This window comes from Hyposmocoma kahamanoa, unplaced genomic scaffold (assembly GCF_003589595.1).
Source record: "Hyposmocoma kahamanoa isolate Upper Pololo Valley unplaced genomic scaffold, ASM358959v1 92, whole genome shotgun sequence".
Lineage (NCBI taxonomy): Eukaryota > Metazoa > Arthropoda > Insecta > Lepidoptera > Cosmopterigidae > Hyposmocoma > Hyposmocoma kahamanoa.
The window spans coordinates 10,380,324-10,392,907 of record NW_020654748.1 but is presented as its reverse complement, the minus strand read 5'-3'; the positions used below and the strand labels follow the sequence as shown (position 1 = coordinate 10,392,907).

The 12,584-nt window shown below is 35.1% G+C and overlaps 1 protein-coding gene across 1 annotated transcript; it reads right to left on the bottom strand.

Moving 5' to 3' along the window:
- Window positions 1-5,883: 5,883 nt before the first annotated feature.
- Window positions 5,884-11,669, bottom strand: LOC113236683. Its single transcript, XM_026472843.1, has 2 exons — window positions 11,309-11,669; window positions 5,884-7,327 (listed from the first exon to the last, which is right to left on the bottom strand). Coding segments are annotated over exons 1-2 (1,446 nt in total). The 5' UTR covers window positions 11,311-11,669.
- Between the last annotated feature and the right edge of the window lie 915 nt (window positions 11,670-12,584).

Genomic DNA, 12,584 nt, shown 5'->3' with positions numbered 1-12,584 from the left:
AAACCTGGTGAACTAATTCACACTGATATTTGCGGACCTTTTCCATATTCGATTGGCAATAAGTTACGATATTATATTCTATTCAAAGACGACTATACACGCTATCGCTATATCTACTTTCTTAGTCATAAGTCTGAAGCAGCTTCAAAGCTTAAGCTATTCCTGCAACAAGCTAAAGTTGCGACACACACTGTCAAAGAAATGTTGAGTGATAATGGTGGAGAGTTTACAAGTATTGAATTCAAAAATATCCTAGCTCAATGCGGCATAAAGCAAAGATTTACAATGCCTCATACTCCCGAACAAAATGGATGTGTAGAGCGTGAGAACAGAACTGTAGTAGAAGCAGCTCGTGCTGTCATGCATGCACATGAGAAAATTCCTGATGGCCTATGGGCAGAAATAGTTGATGCGACAGTCTACGTGTTGAATCGCACAGGGCCGACTAGCGTGTCAGGAAAGTCTCCTCATGAGCTATGGTTCGGAAAGAAGCCAGCGATAAAACATCTTAGAATTTTAGGCTGCACATGCTATGCCCACATTCCTAAAGTAAATCGCAAGAAGCTTCAGGAAAAAGCTCAAAAAGGTATACTAATTGGTTACGAAGGTGATGAGGGCTATAGAATTTGGGATAAAGAATCATCCAAACTGATTAGATCCAGAGACGTGACATTCGAAGAGATTCCGCTACTGGGAAAATCTAGGGATGAACCTGAACCAGAAAAGCCAACACCTAACCTACGTAAAAACCACAACTTTTCTTTTCCAAGTCTCTCAGCACAAGTCGAAAAAAACGATTTCGAGACAACTGTTGAACGGAATGTAGTGATTGAAGAACAAAACGAAATTACTGAAGACGTTTCTTCGTCAATGGCACGTTGTGAGACAGATGAAGAGACTGGTGATAATCCAAACGAGTCGTTGTTCGAATCAGCTCGCTCCGAAGAAGACAATGAAGAACTCACTGAAATTAATGAACCTGATGATCCTGAGTTAACCAATGAGGAAACTGAAAAACATCGGATGTCATTACGAAACAGAGAGAATCTTAAGCCACCTGTAAGGTTCGGCGATTACATCATGGCGCTCGAAGCTGATAGTATATTTGAACCGAAAACCTTCAAACAGGCGATGTCATGCAGAGATAAAGAGAAATGGCAACAAGCTATCGAAAGTGAACTAAACTCACTAAGAGAAAATAAAACTTGGGAGGTAGTCGAATTACCGAAAGGCAGGAAAGCAATTCCTTGTAAGTGGATATTCAAAGTTAAGACTAACCCGGATGGCTCTGTAGACAAATACAAAGCTCGGCTAGTCATAAAAGGGTACTCGCAAAGAAAGGACATAGATTTCCATGAAACTTTTAGTCCTGTTGCCAGAAGCAGCACTGTAAGAGCATTGTTGAGCATTGCTGCTAAGGATAAGCTAAAATTAGCACAATTTGACGTCTCCACAGCCTTTCTTTATGGAACTTTAGACGAAGAAGTCTATATGAAACCGCCTGAAGGTTATACTGGTGAAAAGCATGTCTTCAAGTTGAAGAAAAGCTTATATGGGCTTAAACAAGCCCCACTATGTTGGAACAGATGCATCACAGACTATATCATGAAGACAGGCTTCAAACAAAGCCAATATGACCCTTGTCTCTTCGTAAGGACAAGAGGGAAAGAGAAAATTATTCTAACCCTATACGTTGACGATGGTCTAATGGCGTCTTCAAGCGAGAAAGAGGCTAACTGTTTTCTAGAAGAAATGAGAGCACCAGCAAGCTATTTCCTTGGGATGGAGATAAAAAGGAACTCCGACGGCTCCATTCTTCTCCATCAGAAGGCATATATTGCACGTGTACTAAAACTGTTTGGCATGGAAGACTCTAAAACCGGTGCCAACGCCGATTCTGAAGCCAAGTAATGTCCAAATAGATAGAGAAGTTGCTATAACTTTCCCATATCGAGAAGCAGTTGGTACCTTAGCATATTTGATGACAGGTACAAGGCCAGACATAGCCTATGCTGTTAGCGTGGCATCTCGTAATTTAGAAAAGCCAACAAAGGAGGATATTATACTTAACGTCAAAAGGATAATGCGCTATCTTAAAGGAACGATAGATGAAGGCATTATCTACAGACCGGATAAAGTCCTCAAGTTAGAATGCTATAGTGATGCTGATCATGGAGGTTGCATGAAAACTGGAAGGTCAATCTCGGGCATTTTATGCATGTACGCAGGAGGCCCGATATCATGGAGCAGCAAACGGCAAAATACCGTGGCCATCTCCTCCACAGAGGCAGAAATTGTAGCTGCGAGTGAAGCCGCCAGAGAAATCATTTGGCTAAAAAGCATTTACAAAGATATTACTAATGAAGAATGTCAAGCATCCCTGAATGTGGATAACGAGTCTGCCATCAGATTAGCTAAGAATCCGCCCGAGTTCCACCAAAGAACAAAGCATATTAGGATTCGATCTTTCTTCATACGAGAATGCATTCAAGATGGGAGCATTAGTATATGTTACGTGCCTGCCACTAGACAGATTGCTGACATCCTCACCAAACCACTTTATGGGCCCAGAACCGAGACGCTGAAGAAGATGGCTGGTGTTTCAAAGAGAGGTGAATATTAGGACAACACTATGTAGTCCGTTGCTTAGCGACCAGCTATTGTTTTGTCAGTGTTGTATTGTAAGAAAAATTGATATTGAAGTATACACTTATTATCGTCAAAGGTTCTTTGTTTTAAACTATATATCTCCTACCGCTTTATCTTTAACACGTACCACAGTGTGACCATGATCGCCCAATATTTGGTCAATTTCATAAAGGGCCTCTAGTTTGTGGCGTTTTACAAGCGTTAACAATTCAGGTTTACACATAATTTCATCACGTATATTGTTTTGTAGCAACCACAGCTTTACATCAGCAACTTTTGTTGCACTGGTTGGGGCCTTATTGATGACTACTGAATGGTAAGGAGCATTGTCCATAACAATAATGGAAGGCTCTGTCAAATTGGGAATTAATTTCTCGGTAACCCACTTAGTGAAATTTGCTCTATTCATTTCAGAATGGTAATCTTCATTCTTGTTTGTGCCACTGAAAATTAATAGTGCATTTGGAACAAACCCCTTTTCACTTCCAGCATGCACAATAATATATCTTTTGCCTTTAGATATATTGTGTCGCACTCCACTAGCTTCAATTGATTGCCAACATTTTTTAAGCTTGTAAGATGAGTGTACGTAGCTTTCATCCAAAAAAATAATTTGTTTTTGGAGTTCTTGAGGCTTTCTATTATGCATTATAATTTTTAAATATTGTTCCCTCTTTGCTGCTATATTAGACTTCTCCATTAGTGCCGATCTGTCTGTTTTACATTTTTTGTAAGAGAAACCCAGAGAATGTGATATCTTTCTTAGATGTTCACGGCTTCCATTAAATCCCAAATATTCTTTAACTACAGGTAATAAATTTCGTAGTGTAGGCACCTGAGAAAAAAATAAAAAGATTTTATTCTATTTTTTTTTTTAATTTATTAAGCATTGGCTTCAAGGTCATCAGCTTAAAAAGATAACTAAATAAAAATGTATTACAATAAAAGTGAATGTACTAAAACTAAACCTTAACTAAACAATAGAATAAATTATTTACAGAGGATTATAAATATAAACACGAACGAATCAATAAAAAAATAATAAAACTTAAATATGGCCAAATGTATGACTTACAAAACTATCAATAAATTTATATAACTCTAAATGCTGTAAAAGATCCTGGGCAGTACTAGGAAATAAACAATCCTTTTTTAAAATGTCTTTACATTGAGCTATGAAAAGTAAACGTTGTAAATTAAAATTGGGACAAACAAAAAATAAATGATCTAAATCAGAAAAACTACTATGGCAAAACAAGCAAGAAGGATTGGATATTAACTTAAGTCTATTTAAATGAGCAGGAAATTTACAATGGCCAATGCGTAACCTACACAGTCCAGTAATATATTGTCTTCCTAAATATGTAGTATTTTTTTCAAACCAAGCCTTTGTTGAAGGTGTTGGCTGAATCTCAGCCAACCATTTACCTTTGATGCTTCTAGAACTGTGTAGGGACATGGACCACCGGATGAACATTATTTCTTTAACAGCTAAATGTAAATCGGTAAAAGGAACTTTAAAATTACAAAATTCAACATTCTCAGTTGACTTAGCAAGAGAATCAACCAATTCATTTCCTAAAATACCGGAGTGACCAGGAACCCAACAAAACTGTACAACTACATTGTCACACATTAAATTAAAAATATGACTTCTTAAAGAGTATATCAAATAATTACAATTTGCACTAATTAATTTGTTGGACAAAGCCAGAAGAGCACTCATTGAGTCAGTTAAAATTAAATATTTTTTATATGTGTGATTCTGTTTAATGTAAACAAGTGCATAAATCAGTGCCAACACCTCAGCTGAAAAAATAGAAAATAAGGAATTGCATTCAAATACTTTACCAAAACGACAATCAGCATCGTAAAAAGCAAATGCAGTTCTGTCTCCTGTTTTGGAACCATCTGTATATATCTTGTGAAAATCTCTCATGCCATCCAAAAACTCATAAAAATCGAATTTACTATCAAAGCGTGTGATATTGATAGGAATGTCTATAACTAAACTGAGGAATTGAAAGTTATAACAGGGTATATTATGACACCAATGCACAACATCCTGATATTGAAAATTTAAATATGCTATAGAGTTATTTAATGTGGTAGAAATTAATAAGGAAGCTTCGTTGAAATTAGGAGCAGAGTAATTCTCTAAAAATTTTGAAACGATAACGTTATCTCGACTTACTAATTGTAAACAAAATCTATCAGTTAGATAAGATCTTCTGATACATAATGGTACAATTCCGGATTCAACTTCAAGCGAGTTGATGGGAGATGACATCATGGCACCAGTTATAATACGTAAAGCTTTGTTTTGTATAATATCTAACTTTTTAAGGAGGTGCATTTCGTCATCAGAATAAAACATACAAGCATAATCAAAATGACTGCGAATGGTTGTAATGTATAACATTTTTAACGTTTTAGGATCTGAACCCCAATTTACACCAATCAAAGATTTGAGGATATTCAAACCCAATTCAGTTCTCTTACAAATATTCTCAATGTGAGCTTTCCAACATAAACTGGAGTCTAAAATTACTCCAAGATACCTTTCTGACTGTTGAAATGGCAATAAATAATTATTATAATAAATTTTTGGGACAAAAGGTCCGTTCCTGGAAAATAAAATTACAGAACTCTTAGCAATATTGACTTCAAGTTTTAAATCAGTAGAAAGTAAGTCATTAATGATTCGTAAGCATTCATTCATGTCATCTTGCCCTTTATTGGGATTATCACAACTTAGATATACAACAAGATCATCTGCAAAAAAGAGTAATGCACAGAATCAGGAATCCGCTTCATGAAACCCACAAGACTTAAAATAAAAATAAGCGGTGAAAGAACTGAACCCTGAGGAGTTCCCTTAAACGAACTCCTGGGGCCATACAATTTATTTTTATATTTAATAAACGTGTTTCTATCGTTAAGGAAATTAAAAATCGAACGTAAAACTAAACCTGGTATATTTAGATGGGATCAACTTTTGATTAGGTATTCATGATCTATATTATCAAAAGCTCCTTTAATATCCAAAAAAACAGCCAAAGTACTTTTGTTACTCACAAAATTATTTTTAATATCACCTACCAAACAAGCTAAATTATACAAGATGCTCTTCCCTTTGCGAAACCCAAATTGAAAGTCAGGTATGCGTTGACCATTTTCCACGAACCACTCAAGACGGTTTTTAAGCATAGTTTCGAAGCATTTCGAAAAACATCAAGTTAAAGAAATAGGTCGATATGCATCTAAGCTATTAGCATCTTTATTAGGTTTTAATATAGGAACTACATACTGGATTTTCCAATCCGGAGGTATAATACTTTTTTTCCAAAGCCTATTATAAATTTCTAGCAAAAATGTTTTAGCCAGGAAGGGTAAACACTGAATAACTTTGTAAGTAATATAGTCTGGACCTGGAGAACTACTTTTCTTATTCAGTAAAGCACTTTGTAGCTCATGAAATCCAAATGTATCAGTCAACCATTGAGTTGAACTAGAGCTGTTATTAAAAAATAAATATTGTAAATGAGTAGAAAAATTACAAGTAAGTGACGAAGAAGTTATTTTATCTAGAAACATCATAATATTTTTAGTATCGTCAAAAAAGTGAGATTTAGAGCTGGTACGGAGCTTAGCAAATTTAAATTTGCGAATATAATCCCAAATTAGTTTAGTGGAAGTTACGCGGTTGAAAGAAAAGCAAAGGTTGGCCCAACCTAATGCTTTTTGCTCGGAAAGTGTTTTCTTTTTCTTAGCATCAAATTGTTTAAATAAAAGATAGTTTTCTTGAGATGGATAAATCCTAAATGAATCAAGAGCAATTTTAGCTTGTTGAACAGCTTGACTACAAACATCGTTCCACCAAAGCAACGGTTGACGTTTTTTATTATGGCAAAACATCGCCTTCATTGTATGAAATGTCAGTAAGATGTCAACTAAGATTTGAATAAAGTCAGTGTACGCAACGAGTGGATCCGGATTAATAGTAAAAGTTGAGAATTTGTGTGTACATAAATCATGAAATTTCGACCAATCTATTTTATTATAATTGAGATTAGCTAGGCAGTGTATAGAGGGAGTGGTTGGAGCGGCAGAGTGAGTTGAAGACTGCTTATGGCTCTGCACACATTCCTTGTAAAACAAACTAACTAGTAGAGGGAAGTGGTTGCTGCTCATAAGATCGTCTAATACTGAAAGTGTACAGCTGGAACTAATTGATGGAGAAGCAAATGCTAAATCGAGTACATTGCCTTGTTGACCAAATGGAGCAAAGGTCGTTATAGTGTGATCGTTTAAATATACTAAATTATGAGTATCAACAAAATTATAGATCAAATTGCCTCTTCTGTCAACGTTTCTACAACCCCAAGCAATATGATGGGCATTAAAATCGCCTACAATGATATAATTTTTATTACAGATTTTAGAAAAAACATTATTCAGTTGTTGAATTTGAAATTTGCCATTTGGAGGAGGAGGCAAGTAAACACATAAAATATCCAGTGACAAAGAATCAAGAGAAACAGACAATAAAATATTCTGGAAGTCATAGCATTTGTCACAAGAGATGGTAGAGAACTTATACTTACCTTTAATAGCAACAGCAACACCACCATGAGGGCGACTAGAATCTTGTCGGACTATGTTATAACCAGGAATCCTAAAACATTTGTCAGGAGTAAGCCAAGTTTCATTAAGAAGAATTATATCGATGTCAGTATTTGAACAGGAAATAAAGTGTTGTAGATTAGATAACTTAGACAAGACACTACGAGAGTTCCAGTGGAAGATTACAAATTGCTTAATATTACCCTGAAAATCCATATTATGAAGCAAAATTAGTAATAAGCAACTCCTTTATGACCTTAGAAGAAACTAAGGTGCTGGCATCTGATTTTGTTGAAGAAACAGAATCTTTTTTTTTTTAAGAATATCTAACACTGTCATAGTAATAACACTTATGACCTCATCGGAGTTAATCAGTTCAGACAGTAAGGCTCTTCGCTGTGGCCTTGAGGATTCTTGTTTCAAAGAAGGAAAAGCAGATTTTGCTGTTATTGAGGCATAGGTGGACTTGCCGCTGATTTGATCTTTAATTTCATTTAATTTAGCCTTTTTTATAGGACATAAAGAAGAAACAGCAATGTGGTCTGTGCTCTTGCAGTTAATACATTTTATATTGGCTTGGTTGTTACACACATTGAAGAAGTGTTCTCCAGAGCAAATGGAGCAAACCTGTTTTGATTTACATGAATTTTTACTATGGCCGAATTTATAACATGTGAAACATTGTTGTAAAGGTCTCACATATTTCTTCACCTCAAACCATATAAAATCATAAGTTACATGATCAGGGGCAGTGGAACTGAGGAAGGTGACCAAAACTGTAGGGGTATGAACAAGAATATTATCCATCTTCCTTTCAAATCTCTTTATCCCTATAATCTCAATGTCAGCTTGCAACTCTTGAATCAATTGTTCTTCAGTAAGTTCAGTAGGCACTTTAATTATACCTTGTGACTCAAGATGATCGTATGGGATCCTTGCGATCCTTCCATGGGTTTTTTGAAGTTTGCTATTCATGATGAAGTTATTAGCATCTGCTTTGGATGAAAAAAATACTTTTATGATGCGTAATCCAACAGGGGGCCAATCGCGCTATTTTCGCAAGGTTTAACCTTACAACATTTGAGGTTATGGTTTTGGTTAATTAATGGTTCTACCGAGGCACAAAATGCAATCGCGCTATCAGTTTTAATGAACCTAAACCTCAAATTAACCTCAAACTATAACCTCGTATTAAATTTTAAGAGACGTGCCTTGACTTCCTAAAACCGACTAAATTTTACCGTAAAACGCACTGAAATGTCAATATCTACGAATTCAAGTCTATAAAAGAGCGATTTAAAAAAGTGTGTAAAAGAAATGTCATTAAATTCTATTGTAAACAAACATATGTGTTGTGATTTGAACCAAATTAATTGAATTTAGTGTGTTGTTGTTGTAGATAAAACACGCAGAGGCAAGTACCTACACATTGTTTTCCTTTTTTAATATTCTATTTAATAAAATAGTATCTTTTTATACAATCAAATAGGTACGCTAACTACTATTAATTTCGAAATGTTAGCAATGTAGAATTAATAATGATGCTCGTATTTCAGCCAATGTGGATGCGGTCGGACGGCGACCGACCACTGTAAGCCAGCTCCATCTTTGCTGGAGTTCGAATCGCACAGAGATGTGGCTTGAGAATGACTTCGCTCGGCGTTGTTCGCGCGTGTTATCAGCACGCCTTTGGTGCGAGTGTGTGGCTATTTTGTGGCCCCGCAATAGATCCCAAAAGGTGAGCTATAATGCTAGGTAATAGGATACAGTGAGTGGATCACTCACCGTTATTGTACCAGAACTCATATCACTATAATATGCAATGTTATTATTGTTATTCAGGTATGGAATGGTATGAAAAGCAGGGTGAGAATCTACGCCACATCGACTGCGGCAGAGGCCCTACCAACCTTCCTAAAGGACACCAACTCTAGCACAAAGTAACTAAATAACTTCAAACATACAATTAAATAACAAACTTTCTCACTCTTTATTATTAATTAAAAAACAAAGTAACTTTCAATTTGAGCAAATTCTTTCTCACTCTATTACATCACATCTATTATTTCGTTGACAGCGAGCTGATGAGCGTTGGAGCAGAGCCGGGTAGAATTCTTATGCATTGAGGAGCTGCGAGCATGCGAAGCATTCTTGCAGCAAGTGAATGCTGGCAGTATGCAGGCTGAGGCAACTATTATTTCTGCCAAAGCAGTGAAATGATCTGCATGCCCAATCCGTAGCTGCCATTTGCAAAGCAATTACCGAGTTGGTGCCTGCAGTTAACCTTTTTGATAGAATATTTAACAAGAATGACAGGTTTGTTTTCAACATGTTTTCTTAATTCCTGCTGATGATATGTTCAATTGTGGAAATCTGAAAGAGCGTAAGGAACGAAGGTCTAATCTGTAGACTTTTGTCCCCTTTATATTTCCACAGTGATATAAACATTTTTTTAAATGTATTTTGAAAAGGCCCCTAAACATTCTGGCGTTTATGTTGGCTTCATACTGTATGTATATAAATACCCATCCTGCTTTATCTGTCACTACTCTCATGAGAGGTATGGCACAGTCTTAAATTTAGGTCTCCAATCTTACTATATACATATTTTTGTTTCAGACTTCTTTGAAGAATCAAAAGCAAGCTCGCTCTGGAAATGAAGGATGATTTGGGGTAGATTGAGGCAATAAATAAACTAAAAATACACTCTTTTTTTTATTTCAACCTCTTAAAAGTATACATCAATTTAGATATTAAGATAATAAACAATTACAATAGGTATACATCGTCATCTTAGAATGAATACCTCATATTTCTATGTAATTTTTTAGGATGAAGATAAAAATATGGTGTGAAGTATAGTAAATGCAATAATGTGTGTAGTTAGCATTTTAATTACTTAAATTATACCTCTTTTAGATACTATATTATTACATTATTAATTTTTATTCAACAAAAATCAGTAAAAACTAACTGAAAATGCATATGTGAGGCTTCACTGTAAGGGGACGATATGTTGTATAAAGTCAAGTGTTAAAAGAGATAAATTGTAACCTTGTAATATATTTTTATACAACTATACATATTTTACCTATATCTCTCATTTTTATTTGATAATAATAACAGGAAATATTAAGACAAGAACTAATAAATATGATGTACATTGTAAAGCTTATTTTCTCACCGCCTTTTAATACTATCTCTTTTGGCATGCCTTTTAGGAAAGCTGCATATTTATTCATAATAACTGGTTTATTTGAAGCAGCTACCGCTTGTGCCTTTCTGACACTGGCTTGGGAAAGGGTGATAAGCACTTGCCAATGGGGGTCTGGTACACCCCAGTTGTTAAAGACTATACGAGCTATTAAAATCTGTAACAAAATTAATAATGATTTACACAGTATAGAAATTTTGGTTATTATGCAAAACTGAGAACTTTCGGATTCCACTTAACCCTTACCTTTGTCTCCACATCCAATGCAACAGACCGTCCTTTAACGAGAATATGTAGGCATAGTTCTTCCACCAATCCTGAAATGAATTCCGTGGACAAACGGTATATCGTTTGCGGAATTTCTCCTCAGACATGTTAAATGTGATCGCCTTTCTATGCTTTTCTTTTATTTAAAGCCCGTTCTTAGGCCACATCCACCTCATAAACACTTTCCGAAACATTTAAGTAACCATGGAACATCTTTAATATACGATAAATGTAGTGAAAAGTTACTCTCCATTAACTGCCACACAAACGTTAATCTTTCAAAGGTTAATCTATGCCCCCAAGGTTACATGTGAGGTTAATACGTCAAAATATTTAGCGCGATACCAATTGGCAACGTTTAAGGTTTAGGTTTTACCTTTGACAATTAGCGCGATACCAAATGTGCGTTACGTGTCACACGTCTAAGTTTAGGCTTAGGTTTTTGTTTTGACAGTTAGCGCGATACGAAATGTACACAACGTGTCAGATTGGCGAGGTTGGAGGTTTTGGTTAAACCTTTGACAATTAGCGCGATTGGCCCCCAGGTCTTACATATGAAACACCTTTCACCGATTTCAAAATGTTGTTTATTTTTAACAGGTCCAGTTTTGTAGAGGAGGATTCATCAATGGATGGGGCCATAGAAAGCAACACTGGATAATCTTTTTTCCCTTCTTCTTTATAAATATGATTGTATTCCTTGAACAGTCCTCTTTTTGTCCTATTAAAATTTGCCGCCATTTTGGCGGGAGGAGAATTTTCCCGAATTGTGGCTTTTCTTTTGGTGGCAGAAATCCTGCCACCACTGTCGTCAGTCATCACAATTGAAAACTTAGATTGAATTGACCAATTGAATCTAGGCAAAATAAGTTATAAAAGAAGTAAAAAGGGCTAATAAAGAATTTCTACAAATTAATTTTGTAATTTGCGCCCGTGCACTTCCGATTTTATTTATTACATAATACTGTTTTTTTATTGAAGAAAGTGGCATTAATATAAAATATAATACATGCCTGTTTTTTTACCGTGTAGAAGAAATGAACCTTTTGTCTAATGTCGCAGAGGTCAAAATCATCGAGATCTTTCTTTGGTCAATCTTTCACGGCTTCCATTAAATCCCAAATCTTCTTTAACTACAGGTAATAAATTTCGTAGTGTTAGTGTTAGTGTTAGGCACCTAAGAAAAAAATAAAAAGTTTTTATTTATTACATAATACTGTTTTTTTATTGAAGAAAGTGACATTAATATAAAATATAATACATGCCTGTTTTTTTACCGTGTAGAAGAAATGAACCTTTTGTCTAATTGAGCAGAGGTTAAAATCATCGACCTTTCCTATGTTTACCAGGTGTAGAAAACACGCCATTATTTTTTTCCCCTTCTTCAACAATTTTTCTTATGGTATTGACAGATTTACCTAAAATAAATACCAAACATATACAAAAACACCAATTTATTTGAATTTTAAGTGTTGAAAGAATCAAAAATATTAAGTCAACTTATAAATGATACGTAAACATAACCTTAGTTACTATTTTATCAACTAAACACAAAAACTCGTTAATTGTATATTATAAGTAGCAAAGTGCGTAATTCGACATGTAGAACGTAATAATAATTGAATAATTTGCATAAATACCTGTGATTTCGGCTATTCTCTGATAAACATTGTTAATTTCAGACAAAATTTGTCCTGCTTGAGATTCAGCCAAACATCGTAAAAAAACTTGGTACATCACTGTTCTACCATTACTACGAATCGTTTTGTTCATTTTAAATAACAAAACAAGCAACAACCGTACGAGAATTTACAGAACCTCGTATAAA